The sequence below is a fragment of the Prionailurus viverrinus genome, chromosome A3 (assembly GCF_022837055.1).
Source record: "Prionailurus viverrinus isolate Anna chromosome A3, UM_Priviv_1.0, whole genome shotgun sequence".
NCBI lineage: Eukaryota > Metazoa > Chordata > Mammalia > Carnivora > Felidae > Prionailurus > Prionailurus viverrinus.
Window position 1 is genome coordinate 119,435,716 of NC_062563.1, and position 22,086 is coordinate 119,457,801.

The 22,086-nt window shown below is 48.7% G+C and overlaps 2 protein-coding genes and 1 pseudogene across 10 annotated transcripts; 1 reads left to right on the plus strand and 2 right to left on the minus strand.

Annotated features, from left to right (window-relative positions):
• Positions 1-1,615: 1,615 nt before the first annotated feature.
• On the minus strand, positions 1,616-4,634 carry TCF23 (transcription factor 23). Its single transcript, XM_047851525.1, has 3 exons — positions 4,425-4,634; positions 3,595-3,837; positions 1,616-1,795 (listed from the first exon to the last, which is right to left on the minus strand). The coding sequence occupies exons 1-3, from the start codon at positions 4,632-4,634 to the stop codon at positions 1,616-1,618; spliced, it is 633 nt and encodes a 210-aa protein (XP_047707481.1).
• PRR30 (proline rich 30) lies at positions 1,681-20,663 on the plus strand. 9 transcript variants are annotated; one of them, XM_047851514.1, is made up of 5 exons: positions 1,681-1,813; positions 3,028-3,087; positions 5,451-5,548; positions 18,556-18,608; positions 18,863-20,663. In XM_047851514.1, exon 5 carries the CDS (start codon positions 19,220-19,222, stop codon positions 20,417-20,419), a length of 1,200 nt encoding a protein of 399 aa, XP_047707470.1. In that variant the 5' UTR covers positions 1,681-1,813; positions 3,028-3,087; positions 5,451-5,548; positions 18,556-18,608; positions 18,863-19,219; the 3' UTR covers positions 20,420-20,663. The 9 variants fall into 9 exon arrangements, 8 of the variants coding, with proteins under 8 accessions (XP_047707470.1, XP_047707472.1, XP_047707469.1 ...); XM_047851513.1 differs by adding an exon at positions 11,553-11,655 and having other exon boundaries at positions 1,721-3,087; XM_047851511.1 differs by lacking the exons at positions 1,681-1,813; positions 3,028-3,087 and adding exons at positions 3,826-4,247; positions 11,553-11,655.
• LOC125161687 (small nuclear ribonucleoprotein-associated protein B'-like) lies at positions 6,225-6,920 on the minus strand (annotated as a pseudogene).
• Positions 20,664-22,086: the final 1,423 nt, after the last annotated feature.

Sequence of the window (22,086 nt, forward strand, 5' to 3'; positions counted from 1 at the left end):
GCAACGGTGGCTGTAAGTCTACCCCATTCAGGGTCGGCCTGGCCCATCCCCTCCCGCTCTGAGGCACTGATGTTTAACAAAAAGCTGGTTCTGGGGGCGCCAGGGTGGCTCAGTGGGTTGGGCTTCTGACTTCGGCTCAGGTCATGATCTCCTGGCTTGTGAGTTTGAGCCTCGTGTGGGGCTCTGTGCTGACAGCTCAGAGCCTGGAGCCTGCTTCGGATTCTGGGTCTCCCTCTCTCTGCCCCTCACTTGCTCGTGCTCTGTGTCTCTAAAAATGAATAAATGTTAAAAAAAATTTTTTTAAAAAGCTGGTTACTTCTCTGTCTGGACTTCAGGTGCCTTTGGGTACCTGAAGCTATACTTGATCTGGAAAGGAAAGTTACTTTCAGTATGTGTAGACTTCTGTAATTAGTCCTTAAGTTATTTCTTCAGAGCCATAGAGAAATTCCACTAAAACTCTAACAGATTTCTGGCACCCCGTGGCAAGACTTAAGGAGTGCCTAGGAGGGCAGCGCCTGTGGGGCACAGCTGCCTCTGGGGCAGTTGTCTGTAGCCAGATGGTAGAAATAACTCCAGAGCCAGTGAGACCTCAGGCCAAAAATCATACAAAGAACCCACTGAACCCAGGCCTATCTTGTTTGTCCTGGAAGTTGGGTTTCTAACATAATGGAAAGAGAAGGCTGTAATTATCATCCTCTGGAAAAGATATCTGTTCTCTCTCTAGGGTCCTTCAAGGATGTAATCAGGCCCATCAATATCCTTTAGATGCAAGGTGCTGTCTGGTTCATTTCCGGTAGATAGACCTGCCTCTGGGATAAGATCGTCTCAAACTAGGCAGCTGGGACCATCTAAGAGTTTCTGTGGAAACTGGAATGCAAGCAATGTAGGTTTAGGTTTTTCTAACTTAACCTGTAAATGTAAGTCATACCAAGAAAAGAGTGGAAGGTCTTGGGGCCCAGAGAGGGAGGAAATGTAGTGATGCTGGGCTGCTGGAGAGACCGTCATGCGGACAAGACTCCTAAATTCCCCACTGCTTCTTCGCCATCAGGTAAGGGTTTGTGGAGCGATAACGACAGGTCCCCGTGTCGCCAGGATCTGGCCACGTGACCCGGCCCAGTTCTATTCACACGCACATGTCTGGCCCTAGACTTTCCCACCAGCACCCGCAGCTGCTGCCGTCCTAGGCCTTTACCTCTGCACCTGCACAGCCTTGTCATTGTCCTTGCATTCTCCGAGTGTCTGTGGGAAGCTTAGGGGAGAAAAGTGGGGCAGGGGGGAGGGTGCCCTAACTCAACTTCCAACCCAGCCAAACCTCTTCCTCTCCCACTTCCCTTGCAGCTGCCACAGCAGGAGCCACTGAGAAGTCACCCCCCCCCCCACCCGCCTCGGATGCCCAGATGAGCACTTGCGCCCCCCTACCCCCGCCGGTGCTTCTGAGTCCCTTCCCATTGAAGGGCCCGCAGCTTCGCCTGGTCTGCATGCTGGAACCTGCAAGCTGAACCTGAGTCCGTCTGATCCGAGGGCTGAGAGTCAGAGTGAAGACAGGCAGGGCTGGTAGAGAATCCAGGTCCCTAAGCTCGACTTGTAGTCTAGGAGAAAAGGGCAAGTGTGATACTCATTTGTCCCCGAGAGCTGGTGAGAGTGGCTTCGTGGGAAAGAGAGCGTGTGCCTCTTCAGAGACTTGGGGCCCAGCCTCCGCCTCCTTTGTTCTTTGGCTTGAGGTGGTGACTGTGGTGGAGTCGAGGCCAGAGCTCCCCAGGCCTCCAGCATAGAGACGAGATCGCAGGGGCCACTTCTGCAAGACATGGGGATGGTAAGTGAGTAATACTCACTCTTACAGCCCCTTGTAGTCCTTGGCACCCCAAACATGGCCTTCCTTAGCCCCCTCCCCGAGCCCTCCCTCATCACTGCTCTGATAGTGGTCTCGGACTCACCGCCACTTATGGCCCCATGCGTTCTCCTGACCACCTGAGCCTGGTGGCCATAAGGAGCTGTTCGAGGAGAGCAAGGGTCCTGAACAGAGCCCCCCAATAGTGGGGAGGGAGGTGGATGGCAGTGCTGGCAATGGGCAGGGGCTAGGCAGTGGGGAGGGCAGAGAACTAGGGCAAGGAGAAGTTCCTCCTGGTACTGACCGGTCCTGACCTCTTCTTTTGCCCAGCCCCCTGCCCAAGCGCCTCTGGCCACACTTATCAGTGCTGCTCTGTCCGTCTAAGCTGGGGACCTCCCAAGATCACCCATTCTTCCAGCAGGAGTGTGGACAACCCCCCAAACACCAGGTTACTCTGCCCTGAGGTCTCCCCTCCTCTTGGCAGCCCCTTTACCGGGGGAGTCGAAGGGGCACTGCCCCCAGCAAACTATCCTATCCCACCAAACTGCCCAAGTTCTTGACCTAAACCAGCTCTCATCTGTTCTTTCCTCAACACATGTATCCATTACCTCCTACGTGCAAGGGCCTTACTTTGCTCATCGTTTTACAGCTAAGGCAGTGACTATGCCCCCGTCAGTATTTCAGAGTTGCCCCCACGTAGTCTCGAATTCTTGCATTTAGGCTATATTTGCATGGAAGAAAACAATCTCAAGTTTTCAAGACGTTTCAGAACTGCGTTTCAGGGAGAGAGAGAGAGTGAAAGTATCCTCTATAAAAACAAGGTGGACCCCATCACAGTGCTGTATTTATCCTGAGAGGGCAAGCATGGCCCTTCCTCTATAACGGTTACACTCTGCAAGCAGCAACTTACAGTGCCGTCCCCTTGGCCTGCCTGGTGGCTGTAAGCATGGGCTCTTACATGTCAGACGCCTTTGGGTTCAAACTGCATTTAGCCACTTACTCTCCCTGAGATTCGATTTCCTCACTTAGAAAGTGATCCTCATTTGGTTCTTGTGCGCACTAAAAGGTAGAGATGGCCGAAGTGCTAAGCCCAGCTCCTGACATCACTTTAGCACCCAAGTGATGTTATTGCCGTTACTGCGACGGTGAATATTGTTAATTATACTTTTCATTCATGATCTCGTTTCATGCCCCGGAAGGAGAAATAAGGCTCACGTCCTCTTCCCTTTCACATCTGATAAAACCGAGGCTCCGAAAAGGTAGGTCCTGGTCTGGGGAGGTGGTGCATGCAGGAAGCACCCCCCAAACTCCTCCCCGACCCCAGCTTGATTGCTTCTAGAATGAGGCTTTCTCAGACCTTGTTCTCCCAGAGGGGGATCCCTCCTACGGCAGAAGTCCAGGGGACACCAAGGCGTTGTACGAAGGGGTGGTGTGCCCTGGAATCTAGGGCTTTCCTGGTGCGGTTTCCTTTCCCAGGCCCCAACCCCGGAAACCGCTCCTTTTTCTCCCCTGCCGCTAGGCACCCCAGAGTCCTGGGACTCTGTGAATCTCCCTCCTCTTGGAGGAACCGCATTTTCGTGAAGTCAGTTCCAATCACCACCCCCACTACACCCAAGGTCAGCGCAGTCCCAAGAGCCAGCCTTGGCTCCTCTCCCTCGGAGAGAGCAGGAAGCAGCTGGTCCCAGTGTCAGCTCTGCTCAGGGCCGGGGGCCTCAGTCCAGTCCATCCCAAACCCCACCCCCTGAGGCCCTGAGCTCGTGGCCTACCTTCAGAGGGTGCAGGTAGCGGAGTCCACGCAGGAAGGGTGGCCAGGCGGGGCCAGGCAACTCCCGACCAAGTGTGCGGGTGAGGTGGGCTATGTAGCTGGCGGCCAGCACCAGCACATCCAGCTTGGAGAGCTTGGTGTCAGGGGGCACGGCGGGCAGAGCGGCCTGCAGGGCCAGGAAGGCCTGGCGCAGCGTCCTCACGCGGCTCCGCTCCCGAGCAGCGTTCTCGGGACTGGCCTCGCTCTGCAGAGAGGACCCCAGGTGAGTGGGTCTGACTGGATCCCCATCTGCCCCTGGTTTCTGAGAACGTTCTAGTGTGAGCAGCCATGCGCCGGACAGCAGAGACCCGAGGGCCTCACGCTCTCTCTGTGCACTCTCAGTCCTGCCCTGCTTTATGGCTGAGGAAATGGAGAGAGGGTCTCACTTGGGGTCAGATGGCAGCTCAGAAGCTGAGAGTCCTTTACTCTTCCTAACGCTCTAGCCCTTGCTGCACCCACGGCCAAGTCTGAATCCTGCTGTCGGGGTGCCCTGGGCCCGCAGGGAGCACAGAGCCACCCCTGCTCTGCAGGGCTGATCCTTGCCCAGCCAGGTCCTGACATGAAGAGGCAGCTACAGCAGAGAAGGAAAAAGGAGCTCTCTGAGCTGCGCTCTGGGTAAGACCAGCTCGGTTATCCCAACCACCCAAGTGTGGAGCCGTGGAGTTCCGGGTGCCAGTGTCCCCCTCTTGGGAAGGGACGGTCATACCGAGTGAGGCTTTGCCAGCAGAGGTGACGCCTCAGCCCCTCCCCTCCTGCCTCCCCACTCCCTCCACAGGGCCAGTGATTCCTTACCCTGCCAGGAGCCCTGGCCCCTCTTAAGCTGGGGGCAGCTCTGCTCCACATCTGGTCCCTCCAGTTTGTCTCTTCCCACAGGTCCTGCCTTGTCCCGCACGGGCGGCTCCTCTTCCTGCCAGTGCCTGCCGCCAGCCGCAGCTTGGCCTTTGCCGGGGTCTGCCCCACTCCTGGCATGGCTGGTGGCCTTCTGACCTCCCTCCGTGACATGCCACACCCCTGGAGGGTGGTGCTGCGGCCCCTAGGACAGGAGCACAGTGCCTGAGGGAGCCCCCGGGCTCGGGCTAACTGGGCAGGCTGGTCACCCAGCCGACCATGTCTGTATCTGAGGGAGCTGGCGCCAAGTCAGTCGCGCTTCACTCCTTGCTCTGGGAAAACCGCCCACCCGGCACAGCCCCCGCGAGAAGCCTCCTGCCTGCCTGCCTGCCTGCCTCCCACCCGGCTCCGGGGTGGGGGTACTGGATGTTGGGAGTGGCCAAGTCCTGGGAGGAGGCCCCCCCGCTCCAGAAGGCCGGAGGATGGTGGGAAGGGAGCTCCCTTCGCGGAGACTTGCCTGACCCCGCAGTAGTCTTGCGATGGTCGCCCGACTCCAGCTTTGAGGCTCAAGCCAATGGAAGGACCCCGAACCTCCTCCTCTGCCAGAAGGGTGCCTGCACACATCCCTAAAAGGACCTTTCCTCCCCTTGCCAATAACCTGACCTTCCGGCCGGCCCCGGGGCACTAATCCCCATCCCCCCAAGCAGGCCTCCTATTTCCAACCTAGTGCTTTTCCATCCCCTGGAATATCTTCCTCCAGCTCTGCCAGGGAAAAGCTGCCTTTGCCTGTTGGGTTATGCCCTTCGTTCGTGAAGATTTCTTCAAACCCCACAGAGCAGAGAGCCCATGTCTCCCTGTTTCATGGGTATTCTAACTGATGCGTGACCGACCACACCCTGGCTAGTTTCCTCAAAGCTTGGTGCGTTTAGGTCACTCTGGGTCAGGCACTGCGCTAAGTACTTTATACGTATTCTCTTATTTATTTCTCAGGACAAACTTCTAAGAAAAAGAGACTCTTACATCCCCATTTTACAGATGGGAAAACCGGTATCAGGAGGTGACGCAACTCACCCAGCGTCAAACATCTAGTAAGTGACAGGGTTGGGATGAGAGCCCAGGCAGCCAGGTGGACTTGGAAGGTGGCCCCACGCCCTGTGGTGTTCTGCCTTGGGTGGGTTACGCACATGTCTTCCCATCCTAACGAGAGGTCTTTATGGGCTTTCTTTCTTTCTTTCTTTCGGACACAGAGAGACAGAGCATGAGTGGGCAAGGGGCAGAGGGAGGAGACACAGAATCGGAAACAGGCTCCAGGCTCTGAGCTGTCAGCATAGAGCCTGACGCGGGGCTCAAACTCACGAACCGTGAGATCATGACCTGAGCTGAAGTTGGACGCTTAACCAATTGAGCCACCCAGGCGCCCCTCTTTGTGTTTTTTTTTAAACATTTATTTACTTATTTTGAGAGAGAGAGAGAGAGAGAGAGAGCAGAGGAGGGGCAGAGAGAGAGAGGGAGAGAGAGAATCCCAAGCAGACTCTGCGCTGTCAGCTGGGGAGTCCAACACGGGGTTCCATCCCACAAACTGCGAGATCATGACCTGAGCCGAGATCAAGAGTCGGACGCTTAACCGACTGAGCCACCCAGGTGCCTCTGTTTTATAATCTTAAGAGTTTATTATGAACTAGTTTCACAGGCCAAAAGGAAGTAAAAGGACCATGTACAGCCTTTCAGGAAATAGCGAGGGAACTTATAGGGGTCATGATGAGTCTAGGGTCTTGGTGGGTGTATTCCCAGGGGAGGGGCCCTTGCTTTGCAGGGGAGGTGGCCCACATCCCCAGAGGGCTATGCCCACTGAAGTTCCTCGTCCAGGGGCAATCCCCACTGGGGGACCCATGGGAGGTCTCATGCCAGGTGGTGGGCCCATCATGCCCGGAGGGGGTGCCCCTTGGCCCATAGGTGGGGGAAGACCCCCACGGCCAGGCAGACACTGGTTTGGGTCCCCTGTAGTGCTGGCTGTATCAGCAGCTGCAGTGGCTGTCACCGTGCCTCTTCCTTTCGGGGTCACCACCTGTTGGGTGCCCCACCAGCCCCTCTGACTGGTCCAGCAAGTCCTGTAGGAACCTGGGGCCCTGGAACACCAGTTGGATTCCTCTGACAGCAGCTCTGCCTGGACCCCCGGCAGCTCAGCAAGTGGCACTTGGGCAATGCCAGTATCTTTGGGAGGAAGTCCCTCTACTATATCGTCTGAGACCAGGCTTTCCCCTCCAAAGCAGTATCTCTTCTCTTTCTGCTTACGTTGAGTTCTTTGGCTTGATCTTCCTGAACTCATCACAGTCACAGAGGATTGAATTCGAATGCTTGTTGAGTCTTGAAGGTATGAACGAAGATACGGCCATCTTGCAGGAGACACCTCATCCTGCAGTCAATGTGCTGCGGCATCTTGCTGTTCTTGCCCACAGGCATCATAGTGACGGTTCTGATGGATCCGATTCCCGCTGGATTCCCCTCGGTACAGGCCTAGACACCGCCGGGTAACCCATTTCCCGCTGCCACTACCGGAAGTCCAATCCTATGTTTTTAAGCCCCTTCTTCTGACTTGCTGCAGGATGCCCCACAGTGTGCACCCATCACATTTTGATCACGCAGAGACCCCAGGATGGACATCCAGATTGCTTCCAACTCATCATCACCCCAAAAATGCCATCATGATACCATTGCATGTGTCCTTGTGGATCTATGCAAGACTGACAAAACAAAACAACATAGGTCTGGGACCAGAATGCTGGGTTAATCGACTAAGTGTTGCCAGAGGGCCATCATCCGGAACAGTTGCCGAGTCAGCACTGCACAGGACCCTAGAGCCCCACGTGCTCACCACCACCTGATATTAACCAGATTCCCAGTTTTATGGTGGGAGAGCTATAAAGGGCTGCTTTAATTTGCCTTTATCTGATAACTGACAAGTTCAAGCATCCTGTGTGTGGTGCTTGGTAGAGATTGCATTTTATTTTTCTCCATATAGGGAGCCGGTTTTATTTTCTCCTTATAGGGAGACTGTTATCCCAACATCATCTGCTGAACAGTCCATTCTCTCTTCCTGTTCAGTTGTAGCTCCCACTTTGTTATATGATAAGTTCCCATATTCGTATAAAAGCCAATTTCTGAGTTCTCTATTCTGTCCTGCTGATCTTTTTGTCTGTGTTTGAGCCAACAGCACACTGCTTTTATTGTTCTGACTTGATCGCATGTCTTACTACTTGGAATGATAAAACTCTCCTCTTTACTCTTATTTTGGAAGGTTGATTTAGTTATTTCTGGACCCTTATTTTTCCATATAGATTTTAGAGAAAACTCATTGGGTTCCTATAAAATTCAACTGAAATTCTGATTGAGATTTTGTTGAGTAAATGAGTTAGCTGGGGGAATATTGCCATCTTTATACTTTTGAGTCAATCCTTCCAAAAACATGAAATGTCTCTCATTTTATTTTATTTTTTTAATGTTTCTTTTTTGAGACAGAGAGAGACACGGAGCCTGAGTGGGGGAGGGGCAGAGAGAGGGAGACACAGAATCCGAAGCAGGCTCCAGGCTCTGAGCTGTCAGCACAGAGCCTGACGCGGGGCTCGAACTCACAGACCGCGAGATCATGACCTGAGCCAAAGTCGGACACTCAACCGACTGAGCCACCCAGGCACCCCTCTCATTTTGTTTTAAACATCTATATCCTTTATTAATTGCATAGTTTACTCCATGAAGGTCTGTGTATTCTTGCTTCAGTGAAATAGCTCACAGTTTTGTTGAACTAATTAGTTCACAGTTTTTGTTGCTCTTGCAAATGCTTTTATTTTATTCTGTTTTCTAGTTGATGATGGCTGCTGTACAGAAATGCTCATTAATGTTTGTCTTGAGTCCAGCAACCCTGCTGAGCTTTCTTATTAGTCTTAAAACTCTGTTGCTTCCATTGGCTTTTCTGAGTAGATACAAAATGACAGTTTTATTTCTTCCTCTCAATCTTTACACTTGTTTCTTTTTCTTTCCTTAGAGCATTGGCTTGTGCTTCCAACACTACATTAACAGGAAATAGTGGCAGCTGGCACTGTTTTCTTCCCCTAACCCTCCACTGAACGTATCTAGAATTTCTCCGTTAAGCATACTATTTGCTGTAGGCTTTTTTTTTTATTTTTATTTTTTTAAATTTTTTTTTTTTTTCAACGTTTATTTATTTTTGGGACAGAGAGAGACAGAGCATGAACGGGCGAGGGGCAGAGAGAGAGGGAGACACAGAATCGGAAACAGGCTCCAGGCTCCGAGCCATCAGCCCAGAGCCCGACGCGGGGCTCGAACTCACGGACTGCGAGATCATGACCTGGCTGAAGTCGGACGCTTAACCGACTGCGCCACCCAGGCGCCCCTGTAGGCTTTTGATATATAACTTTTAGCAAGTTGAGGACATATCCTTCTATTCCTTGTTTGCTAAGAGGTTTTTGGTAGTTTTTTTTTTATTATTATTCTAACTAGGTGTATAACTTATCAGATGCTTTTCCGCCATCAGCTGAGATACAATCATGATTTTTCTCCCTCAGTCTACGAATATGTTAAATTATTTTGTTGTATTTTCTTTTTATTATATGTTTATTTACTTTTGACAGATAGAGTGCTAGTGGGGAGGGGCAGAGAGTGAGGGGGACAGAGAATCTAAAGTAGGCTCCACGCTATCAGCACAAATCCCAACGTGGGGCTCAAACAAACCATGAGATCATGACCGTAGCCAAAGTCGTTGCTCAACCAATTGAGCCACCCAGGCACCCCAAATTATTTTGTTGTATTTTCTGATGACAAATCTTGCTTGAGTTCCTGTGATAAGTCCCATCTGCTTGTGATTACTTTTTAAAAGATATACTTTCTGCTTTGTATAATTAATATGTTGCTTAGAATTTTTACAGCCGTCTCATAAGTGAAATGAGATTCTAATTTTCTTTTAACTGTCATTATTTGGTTTTGGTATCAAGGTTACACTAACTTCATAAAATGAGCTGGGTAGCTCTCCCTTTTATTCTATTTTCTTTTTTTTCTTTAATTTAAAAGTAAAAGTACTTTTTAAAGTTTATTTATTTATTTTGAAAGAGAGCATGAGTGGGGAGGAGAGGCAGAGAGAGAGAGAGGGAGAGAGAATCTTAAGCAGGCTGCATGCTCAGTACAGGGCCCAGTGCAAGGCTCAATTCACCACCATGAGATCATGATCTGAGCTGAAACTAACAGTCGGATGTTTAGCTGCTCTTATCCTATTGTCTGAAACAACTTTAAAAAAAAATTTTTGTTTGTTTATTCATTTTTGAGAGACAGAGAGAGACAGAACATGAGTGGGAAGAGAGGGAGACACAGAATCCGAAGCAGGTTCCAGCCTCCGAGCTGTCAGCACAAAGCCCGACATGGGGCTCGAACTCACGAACTGTGAGATCATGACCTGAGCCAAAGTCGGACGCTCAACTGACTGAGCCACCCAGGCGCCCCTGAAACAACTTTTTACATAATATAGAAATTAACTCTTTTTTGAGGTCTGGTAAAACTTACTTGTAAAACCACTAGGACTAGTTTTGGTGAAGAGGGGAAGAAATTTTAACTTTCATTCAATTTCTTTGGCTTCTTATTGACTGATTGAAGGGCCTGTTCCTTTTCAATACTTAGTATTTTATATTTCTTTGAATTTAGCCATTTCATTAAGGAATTCTAACACTTTAATGAACAAAATGCTCTTAGAAACGTATCTCCAAGAAAATGAGAAAAAAACAAAAGTTCTGTCCAGAAGAAATTTTCTTTAAAAAATCTAAGCATTCCTCAGCCCTGAGAACAGTGTAAAACTCTGAGAATGGCCAGTTTGCCCAAGAACAACACTTGGCCCACAAAATGGGCATGACCTTGGATCTCTGGTAAAACCCAAAGCTTCAGAGACTCTAACAGGCCAACAGTTCTGTGGCTGGACTGCAAGGCTAAGACTGATGTGAAACATCTCCAAGATCTGCACAAAAGACCCACACCTTCTAAGAGGCATAAGAACCAATCCTAGGACATGAACCTTTTTGCTGTTGAAACTCAAGATCATAAGAAACTATCATGGCACTCCTAAAGAGCAAGGTCATCTACGGGGAGGACAGCCCCTTTGCAGTCAGAGAGCGTTCTAATCTTGAGAGAACTGCCCAGAACCTCAGGACAGAAGAACATCATTTTGAAGGATAGAGCAAAAAGATGTTTTTTAGACCTAAGAGAACTGTCTTTTATCCTCCTATATTTATGTAGCTACTCTGAAGGTATAGACACCAACCTTCCAGTGATGAGCTAAAAGTCAACAGGGGCTCCCATCCCAAGTTCCGGAGAACAGGTTCAAAAAGCCACCCCCCAAAAAATCTACCACCACCAGGGAGCTCATTGGGCCGTCCTGAGTTTCTTGCATTCTAACCATCTGTGAGATGAGGAGCAGCCCATGGAATGAATGGTGGGCATTTCTAGGCTTTCAGGTCAATATTCTTTCTCAGAAGACATGAAGTTGTTGATAGGGCAGACTTCCAGAAGCTTCCATCTGAAATTTAATCAGGTCCATGCCAACGTCAGACTTTAGGAGAAGCTGTGGAAGCCCTTACCGTATGGTAAAGAGGTATGATCTCTTTCCTTCTGTAGGAACTTACCCATCAGGGAAGGAGGGAGGTCTGAGTCCAAATTTTCTGAGCCTCAGCAGGACACAAAGTAGGAGGGAAGAAAAAAGCCACACTCGCAGCTATGTGGAAACAGATCTTCTTGTGCCAAGTGCCTTTTCAGAGTTAGGTGATCTGAACACCCTCAGGGAGCTCCTCCACCCGAAGACTCAGTCCTCAGAAGGACTGCAAGGTCATGGTCAGATGAACCTGGGAGTGTCAGTCTACCGCCTCAGCACTGCATCTATAGCACGGGTGCTGATGTAGAAAGGAAAACTTCCACAGCGAAAAACAGTGTCCACAAAGCCCCAAGTGGTGAACCAGGAGAGAGTGAGACTGATGTACAAGGAGTGGTGCCTCCCAGGCCAGAAGGTGCAGAGGTCATTTCTAGTACTCCATCATCTTACAGGTTCCCTGGTGGGCATCAGAGAAGGCAGACTGGAACTCAACAAGCTGGTCTTCAAGGCAGTAGGGTTCTTCGTGGTGAAACTCATCTCCAGGGCACAGTTCAGGTCCGTGCTGTTCTTGGCTATCTCTGGGGCATGGTTCTACCTAGACGCATGTGTGGGTGGCTCTGTGGAGTGCAACTCTGTCATAGCCTTGTGCTTCATCTCCAGCAGCGAGGCCACGGATATAGCAAGGACAGCTTCTACCACACGGGTCCAAGTGGGCTTTAGGGGGAATACAGGCAGCAGATGGGTGAAGGCCCATCTTCCCTGTCATGTATTCTCTTGAAGTTGGTCTGGGATATCTACTTCTTGGGTCAGACATAGGTATGGTCCCAGGAGCTAGTGTAACTCGTGGAAGTTGGGTCTCATGGCTTCTATGTTGGCGTCTAGTGCTGATGACAGGTTCTCCTCTTCCTGGATTTTGTTTCAGCGCAGCACCATCAGCCCCCACTATCACCGGCTGAGGAAGAAGCCCAGGCACAGTCCCACTTGGGTGGAATTGGCTCTCACTGAGGTGTAGCGAGGAAGTGGATGCAGAGTAGGATCATCTTCACCTCAGAACTTGAGCCCCATCTCTCAGGAGTTGTTATTTATACTTGGAACAATGACCTCTTGGATCCTGGTGGAAGTGCCTTTGAAAAAGAAGTGCTTGGCAAGCTCAGGATCCTTCTGCTTGGCTGTGGGTTCAGTGGGAGGGGACAGGAAGAGCAGCCTTCTCCCTCCGCCTCTAGCAGGAACAGTCACTCATACTTCTCTTAATGCCTCAAGTATTTCTTATTTTTTAAAGAATTTTTAAAAAACATTTACTTATATTTGAGAGAGAGAGTGTATGTAAGTGGTGGGTGGGGCAGAGAGAGTGGGAGACAGAGAATCCCAAGTGCAAAACCCAATGAGGGCTCTCATGAACCATGAGATCATGACCTAAACTGAGATCAAGAGTTGGATACTTAACAACTGAGCCACCCAGGTGCCCCCTTCTTTTCTTTTTTCTTTTCTTGTCTTGTCTTTTCTTTCTTTTTTTAAAGTTTATTTATTTTCAGGAGAAAGAGAGAGTCTATGAGTAGGGGAGGGGCAGAGAAAGAAGGAGAGAGAATCCCAAGCAGGCTCCCCTGTCAGCGTGCAGCCCAACTCAGGGCTCAAACCAACGAACTGTGAGATAATGACCTGAGCCAAAACCAAGAGTCAGATGCTTAATGGACTGAGCCACCCAGGTGTCCCTTCTTATTTTTAAATCTCCATTATGTGTCTAGATGCTTCCCCCACCCCTTTTCTTTGTCCTGTATTTCATTTGTACCCAACTCTCTTTTTGTTCTTAGTAAGTGTTACTGGAAGTGTGCCTCACTTATCCATCTTTTCAAGGACCAGCCTTTGTTCTTTAAAAAGTATTCTATATATTTAAAAAAATGTTTATTTATTTATTTATAATTTTTTTTAACGTTTATTTATTTTTGAGACAGAGAGAGACAGAGCATGAATGGGGGAGGGTCAGAGAGAGAGGGAGACACAGAATCTGAAGCAGGCTCCAGGCTCTGAGCTGTCAGCACAGAGCCCGACGTGGGGCTCGAACTCACGGACCGCGAGATCATGACCTGAGCCGAAGTAGGACGTCCGATTGACTGAGCCACCCAGGCGCCCCAAAAAATGTTTATTTATAAAAAATTGTGACATAACATAAAATGTACCCTTTGAAGAATTTTAAGTATACAGTTCAGTGGCGTTAAGTACATCACACTGTTGTGCAAACATGACTGCCATCCACTCACACAACGTTTGTCATCTTGCAAAATTGAAATTCTATACTCATTAAACAATAACTCCCCATTCTCCCTAATCCCAGCCCTTGCCAACTGCCATTGAACTTCCTGTGTCTGTGAATTTGACTCTTCTAAGTACCTCAGATGAGTGGAATCGTATGATATTTGTCCTTTTGTGACTGGCTTCTTTCACTTTGTGCATCCACAAGGCTCATCCGTGTTGCAAGCAGGTATCAGAATTTCCTTCCTTTTTAAAGGCTGAATAATATTCTGTTGTATGTATATATAATTGTTGTTTATTCATCTGTCAATGGACACTTGGGTTGTAGAAACCTTTTAGCTATTGTGAATAATGCTGCTATGAACATGGGTCTCCAAATATCTCTTTGAGACCCTGCTTTCAATTCTTTGGGGCACATACCCAAGAGTGGAATTGCTGGATCATGTGATAATTCTATTTTTAATTTTTCGAGGAACTACTGTACTGTTTTGCGTAGTACCTGTATCATTTTACATTCTCACCAGCAGTACACGAGTGTTCCGATCTCTCCACATATTCGCCAACACTTATTTTCTGTTCTGTAATTGCCACCCTGACGAGTGTGACTATATTATTTTTAAGTCTCTGTGTCGTTAATTTTTAGCCCGATCATTTTTACTTTCTTCCCTCTCATTTCTTCACTTTTGCCCTCGTGTTCATTTTTCCAACTCCTTGAGGAGAAAGCTTGGTTGGTTTATCTTAAAGTTTGTTGTGTTTTGCTAAATGATAGGAAGAACAATGGAACGAGATGACGGTCATCATAAACACATTTTTGCACCCGATAACACAGCCTCAAAAATATACCAAGCACAATGGACAGAAATGTAGGAACAGAGAAATTAATTATAGTTGATCTTAACACACCCCTTTCAGTAACTGATAGATTAAATAGAGATATATACGCAGAGATACTGAATTATAGTTAATAAACTCAAGATATTAGATAAATCCAAAAGTAAAGGACAAACAGTGAAGATTCCTGGAGAGAGTAAAAATGGGAAGAGTGCCAAGGAGAACTTTTAAATTTTACCTGGATACTTCTGTATTGTTTGGCTTTTGTAGACTGAAATTTATTTGTGTATCATTTGTATACTTCAAAGAACAATAAGAGACAAAAGGCAAAAACGCAATAGTGGTTCAACTGGCTGGCTCACATTTTTCCAGCACAATAGTCAACGCCTTGATGAAATCAAAATATGTAGGGAGGGGCACCTGGCTGGCCCAGTCAGAAGAGCCTGTGGCTGCCTATCTCTGGGACATGAGTTCAAGCCCCATGTTGGGTGCGGAGATTACTTAACTAAATAAACGTAAAAAGTACATAGGGATTATTATCATTCCCAGGTTATAAAACTCATTTACAAAGTAGGAAATGAAAACAACGTGGGAAAATATGTGCGGTAAGTACTCAAGGAGTATGTATGGGTACCTACAAACACTTAGGGATGAAGTATATTGCCTTGCTGAACTGCAAAAGCAACTCACAGTAGGTCAGAGCACAGGTGTGCAGGTTTCAGTTCCCATCTAACAAGGGTCCTTAGTAGCCAGTTTGAAAGAATATGTCAACTTTGGAAGAGTAAGAAAAGAAGGGTCATGGAGGCAAATCCGATCATGCTCACCCCAGCACTGTTCAAAAAAGACAGAACTTTGCCCAACGTTATTTGAGTATTTCTATTGATATGAATGAAACTAACCCCCTTAGCTGGATGCTAGTAGGCAATTAATTCATTAAGTTTCTCAGCTTCCCTTGTTCAGAGACCAAGCATCAAACATCTTTCTGGCTCCCAGGCAGGTCTGTCTATATGTTTTGAGGATACTGATGATGTTGAAAGCAATAAGTCAGTCCCTGCAACATATGATTTCCAATGGTAAGTCAATGATGTGGATTCGGATCACATTTTGTCTTCCCAAATACCTAGACTATAGAGAGAGACTATAGAGTGAATTATTTCCCGTCTGTGTGAACTATTTTTTAAAAGTTGGTATTCTGGCGCTTACTTTAGGCTGTTGTATTTTAGCTGGCAATGTCAAGAGCACATTTCTCATCCTGGAAAGTAAAAAGCCAGATATAATTGTTTTTCCATGATGACACAGCATATATGCCACTTCCAGATGGCCGTATGTTCTCCACAATTTGTTTTGCTTGAATCAACTCTGGCCATTGTGATCATCAGTTTCCTTTCTCAGAGCTCACATACATTCTGTTTAATAATCCAGTTTAAAATTTTCCTCTGGGGCACCTGGGTGGCTCAGTCAGTTGAGCATCCTACTTCGGCTTAGGTCATGATCTTGCTGTTCGTGGGTTCTCGCTCCGGGTCAGGCTCAGTGTTGACAGCTTGGAGCCTGCTTCAGACTCTGTGTCTCCCTCTCTTCTCTCTGCCCCTCCCCACCGCTTGTGCACACTCTCTCTCTCTCTCTCAAAAATAAGTAAATGTTAGAAATTATAAAGTAAAATTTTCCTAGCAAGCAACTAGAAACTGATTTGAGCTCCTAGAATTTGTCTTTTTCCCCCTTTTGAATAAATTATTTACCTATCTGCAGTTATCTGACACCTCTCTTATAATTATGATCTCTGCAAGAATACTCAAGGTAGTTCTGTAAACAGCCCCTTCCTACCGTATCATATGTACAACTCAAACAGAAAAGAAAGGACAAGAAAAAAGTGCAAAGGTCAAATTCTCTTAAATAATTATCAATTTACTCATTCATCCGTCCATCCTCTTAAGAAACATTTGCAAATTTCTGGAAGGGTCACGCTATATAGCATTTGAAGGAAATAATACACAGTGTTCTTGCCCAGGGTTAGAAAACGGAGGGTGGGAAGAGTGCGTGGTAGATGATATCTACAACAGGAAATAACTAGCAAACTAAAACAAGTCCATTACAATATCACATTTCCACCTTGGATGCCAAATGCTTGGAGAACTTCTGTTCACTCAGTCCATAAAGGTTTACTAAGCACAAACCAAGTAACTAGGGTAATTAGCACAAACTAGGGGAGAGATTCATTAGCGTAAATTGAAATTACTACAGACGTTTTTTGTTTGAACAGCAATCTCCAGATTAGGGTTCTCATACCCCGAGGGGAACATGAATATTCTCCAAGAAGACCCAAGTTCTAGTGTGACCAATTGTCCCGGTTTTTCCAGAACTGTCTTGGTTTTAGCACTAAAAGTCCCATGTTCCAGGAAGCTTCTCGATCCTTGAAGGCTGGATCTCAACTCACATATTTCCTCCTCCGTAAAACTGATGTGCCTGAGATCTTGCCTGGTTTTCCTTTCCCACCACCCATAAGTGCCCTTCTGTCACTTTATACAAGCCACGACTCTTACTCATTCCTAAATTTATCATGACTTGCCCTGGACTAAAAAAAAAACCTCCAGGGGCGCCTGGGTGGCTCAGTCGGTTGGGCAGCCGACTTCGGCTCAGGTCATGATCTCGCGGTCCGTGAGTTCGAGCCCCGCGTCAGGCTCTGTGCTGACAGCTCAGAGCCTGGAGCCTGTTTCAGATTCTGTGTCTCCCTCTCTCTGACCCTCCCCCGTTCATGCTTTGTCTCTCTCTGTCTCAAAAATAAATAAACGTTAAAAAAAAAAAAAACCTCCAGGGCTCCTGAAAAAAAGACTATCAGAAATATTGATATGGGCAAAGCCTCCTTTAATACAGGTATCATAGCCCCTTGGAAGGGCATCTAATCTTTCAGTTGTAGATTGTGATGGTTAATTTTATGTGTTAACTTGATTGGGCCATGGGGTGCCCATATATTTAGTTAAATATTAATGTGGGTGTGTCCGTGAGGGTGTTTCTGGCTGAGATTAATGTCTGAATTGGTAGACTGAGTGAAGCAGCTTGCCTCCCTGATGTGGGTGAGCCTCATCCGATCATGGAAGGCCTGAGTAGAACAAAAGAGGCAGAATAAGGGAGAATTCACTCTCTCTGCCTGACTGTCTTTAAGCTGGGACATCAGTTTTCTCTTCCCTTTGGGCTCAGATTTGAACCGGAGCTTACACCATCTGCTCTCCTGGTTCCCAGGCTTTGGACTTGGGGTAGCTATGCCATCGGCTCTCCTGATATCTAAATTGCAGACTGCAGACCTTCGGACTTCTCGGCCTCCATAGATACATGAACCAATTTCTTATAATATCTATATATCTATCACCGTAAATATATATAATCTATATGTCAATAAAAATAGATACCTTAAATGAAACCATTTTCTAGAGAAACACCGCTAGGATATATCTATATCTATCATCTATCTAGATGTAGATAGCATCAAAAAGAAAAACATGCTTAGATGTAAGTGATAGTTGCACAACCTGTGAGTAAACTAGAAAACAGCGAATTGCACACTTTAAATGGGTGGGCTGTATGGTATATGAGTTATATCTCATTAAAGCTGCTAAGAAAATAGTTATTAAACTATAGAAGTATATCCCAAATGGGGGAACCAATGTAGAGCACAAGCACTGCTCAGAAAGCAAAAGAAAATAGCAAATTGAAGGGAGAGCCTGGCCCACATAGGCTGTGTGGTTGGAGAGGACCCTGGATGTAGGAAGGGGTAGGAAATGTAAAGTATATGGGCAGAGAGCAGGGGGAGGATTGGGGCCTGAAAGGGAGACCGAGTGCCCCAAAGAATTTTGTCTGCTTCAGTTTTGTCAAGGACCAGCCTTTGACGATCTCTGAAAGAAGGCCCTAGAGCCTTGAGGAGGAGAGTGTATTATGTCAGCACCTGACCTTTGTGACATAGGCACTAGATGCCAGGGAGAACTTCCCCCAGGGAATGGGGTTCCTGGCTCCCAATGGGGGTGGCAACGCCACCCCTTAGACGAAGCCCGGTCTTCCACAGGCTTTCACCAGCTGGCCCCACTGGTATTGCTGTTTCTGGGTGTGCTCAGCCATCTCAGCCAGGACCAGGCTGAGCCAGAGGACATCAGCATTAGGGGTGACGAGGGGTCACGGAAACCAAAGTGGGCAGGAAACCAGGATGCTTGCAGAATCCTTGATTCAGGTTGAGGACAGCAAAAGCCTGTAACAGAAGACTTCCTCCTGGCTGAAGGAGCATTGAGGGCACGGCTCCAACAGAAATCTGAGTCAGAGTGAGTTTAGGGTGACAGATACTGGGGACAGAGGGGGGTGTATCCACCGTTTGGTGACTGTTCCTCTTTCTCCCAGGTTCCCTCAATTGCTGAAGCGCCTTGCGAAACAGCCTGGAGGAACCCTCATTGGTAAGAGCTCACATCACCAGAACACCCCCAATTTCTAGTCCCATCTCAGCAGCCATCCTTAAGCCCCCTCCTCCAACTCCATTCTACCTCCCACCTCCCTTCTTCTCCTCCTCGGCTCTCACTTTCTGTGGAGCATTTTGCCAGCTCTTGTGACCCCAAAGGTGACATGGATTCAGGGTCTTAGTAAATCAGCCTTCAGAGCCAGAAATGGACCAATTCTCCCAATATCTTAGGTTCTCGTTCTTTCTCTACAGGTCCCATGGGCTGTGTTCTTCCTCCCTGGCCCACCCAGATGATTACTGCTGCCCCTCAGCTCCCAAGAGGCAGCTCTGATTCTCTATCCCCATATATCCCTCGTCAATGGCTGACTGCAAAGTGAGAGGCCAAGTTTAGATCCAAGTGCCTGCCTGAACACTCGGAGAGCCTGGTGCTACAGGGCTGGGTGTCTCCTTGTCCTCGACCAACAGCAGCACCGACACCAGGCTGGAGTCACACTTGCGCACAGAAGGCCCCGATTTCTCCGCCAGGTCTGGCCTCAGAGATACTGTCCTGATTCTGCTAGGTCTCTAATCTCTGGTCTTGAGGCCCCAGTCCCTTCTGGATTCAAGGCAATGTTGCCTCAAAACAAGGACGAGGTGCTGCCACAGAACACAGCACCCCCTGGGCGCCCCCCTCAGGGCTCCTCACAACTTGTGGACTTGTCTTCTGGCAACCTGCAGCCTCTGCCTCCCCAGCCGTCGCTCCCTCCCTCTCACCCACCTTGCTCCCCTCCCCCACGGTCCCACTCTCCTGGCTCCCATTTCTACAACTCTGACTCAGGTTCTGACTTGGTCCTACATCCCTACTCTTCCTCCCTCCCAAGTTCCCCCACTTTCTTTCATCAGAATTACCTCTCTCTCTCCCTCACACGCTCTTCCTCTCCCACCCGCCAGCTATACCCCTCCCTTCCTCCTACTTCTTCCTCCTCTCCCACTCAGCTACAGAACGACTCTCTCCCCCACTCTCACCGTCTGTCTCCTTCCAACCCAGGGTACCACCCCAGCTCCACTGTCACTTCCCCGGCCCCCAGCCTTCCTTCTCCTGGGGTCCACGGGAAGAGGCAGACATGGCCCTGGCACCAGTACAGGGACACCGGGTCCCCTGGGGTGGTGGGGGGATGCGTGGCAAGCCAGAGGGACCCTGCAGAGTTCATGGACCCGGGAGCCCTGGCCCAGGCCCTAGTGGTCCATCTGGGGCACCGCCGCATTGCACACGACCTGCGGCTACTGCTTTTGCAGCACCTGTGGCTAGGCACAACTGGCCAGGCCCCAGTTGTAGAATATCCTATATGCCTGGTGTGTCTCAAGCCCCGCAGCCCCACGTGCCCCATCCCCAGGTACAAGACCGGACCCCGGCTGCTTGCCTTCCCCCAACTACTGCCCTGTGCGCAGGGCCAGGAATCGGGACCACTCCGCCTAGGCATTGGCTTCGGCCTCCGCCTGCCTCGGGGCCAGGCCAGGGCCTTGCACCTGTTGCCAGAAAGAAGGCCAGAGAAAGTAGGTCCACAGGGCAAGGCCGCTCAGGCCCGTGGGTATCAAACCCGGGCGTCCCAGGCCCCAGCAGCTCATGTACCGGTGGCTCAGGCGCGGGCAGATCCAGCCCGGGGCCCACCCTCCCCCACCAGGATCCTCAGATCTACACACTCTATGCGCTTTTCAGGGCCTTTACCGCAGGCACCAAAACAGGCCACTGTCTCCCTGAAGCCCAGGCCGTCCTCTGCCCGAAAGAGTCCTGCCTCTTCAGAGCCCATTCTCCGAAAGTCGCCACTCTAGTTCCAGAGACAAGGAGGCTCCCTGGAGTACCTCCTCTGAACCCCACTGTCCCCACCAGGCTCCAGAACTCAGGGAGCCCCCGAGACTCCCTGAAGGGCTGGCTGGCCGGAGGTCAGGTGTGTTCTCCAGCCTTGAACGCTGGGAGCCCCTTATGGAGTCTGCTCTCTCCTGGCTGAAGAGGACGAAGGGCACCTGAGACCCCATTCAGCCTTCAGTGTATCCAATAAAGCCTGACCCTGCAGAACTTGTGTTTGCGTCCTGCACAGCAGACACAGTGGGTAGCTGAACCTACAGGGGGCCACAACTAAAGAAGGGGAGGGGGAGAGTCAAAGGAACCAGAGCGGCCGGGGAGAGTTGTTACCATATATCTGAGGACGGCATGGGATCCATAAGGCATGAGCACCTGAGATATTCAGAGGGCTCTGCAAGGCTCTTCACATGTTTAATTCAGTTTGGTGGCACAGATAATGGCATCCCCAAAGATGGAGCCATGGGCCCCTTCCTCAGAGTGCACATTAGTGTTGCAGGATTTTTTACCTCCATACCTGGGATTCATTGTCTCGCTGCTTCAAAGAATGAAGAGGTGGACACAAAATGAGTAGCAGGTAAAAGTGTATTAGAATTTAAGATTAGAAAGAACAGTATGAAAGCTCTCTTTACAGAGAGGGGCCATTCGAAAGTGAATGTCCGTGGACTATAGGCAAGGGTCTTTCTTTTATAAGGTTCTGGTCGCTGCCCCCCACCCCCCCTCCACACACACCCATTCCCTCCCCCCTTGTTCCTTCTCAGGTTTTACCCTTATTGGCTTGATAGCTCTAGGTGCTGGGTTGTCCATTCCTGATTGGCTTGTTTCCACTGTATGAGGTGTGGTCTATGGCCATACCATTCCTTGTGGGCCATACATTTTATGGTCTACTTATTTTTTAATCAGGTCTTTTGTCAAATTCCTGAGGGAAACCTGAGGGGGAGTAGATGGTGTCTGTTACATCCCTTTTTTGAAAATTATTTATTTTTTAATTTACATCAAAGTTAGTTAGCATATGGTGCAACCATGATTTCAGGAGTAGATTCTTTAACACCCCTTAGTCATTTAACCCATCTCCCCACCACAACCCCTCCAGCAACGCTCTGTTTGTTCTATATATTTAAGAGTCGCTTATGTTTTGTGCCCCTCCCTGTTTCTATATTATTGTTTGCTTCCCTTCCCTTATGTTCATCTGTTTTGTATCTTAAAGTCCTCATATGAGCGAAGTCATGATATTTGTCTGTCTCCAACTAATCTCGCTTAGTATAATACCCTCTAGTTCCATCCACATAGTTGTAAATGGCAAGATTTCATTCTTTTTGATTGCCGAGTAATACTCCATTGTATTACACCATACCACGTCTTCTTTATCCATTCATCAGTTGGTGGACATTTGGGCTCTTTCCATACTTTGGTTATTGTTGATAGTGCTGCTATAAACATGGGGGTGCATGTGTCCCTTTGAAACAGCACACCTGTATCCCTTGGATAAATACTTAGTGGTGCAATTGCTGGGTCGTAGGGTAGTTCTATTCTTAATTTTTTGAGGAACCTCCATATTGCTTTCCAGAGTGGCTGCACCAATTTGCATTCCCACTAGCAGTGCAAAAGAGATCCTCTTTCTCCGCATCCTTGCCAACAT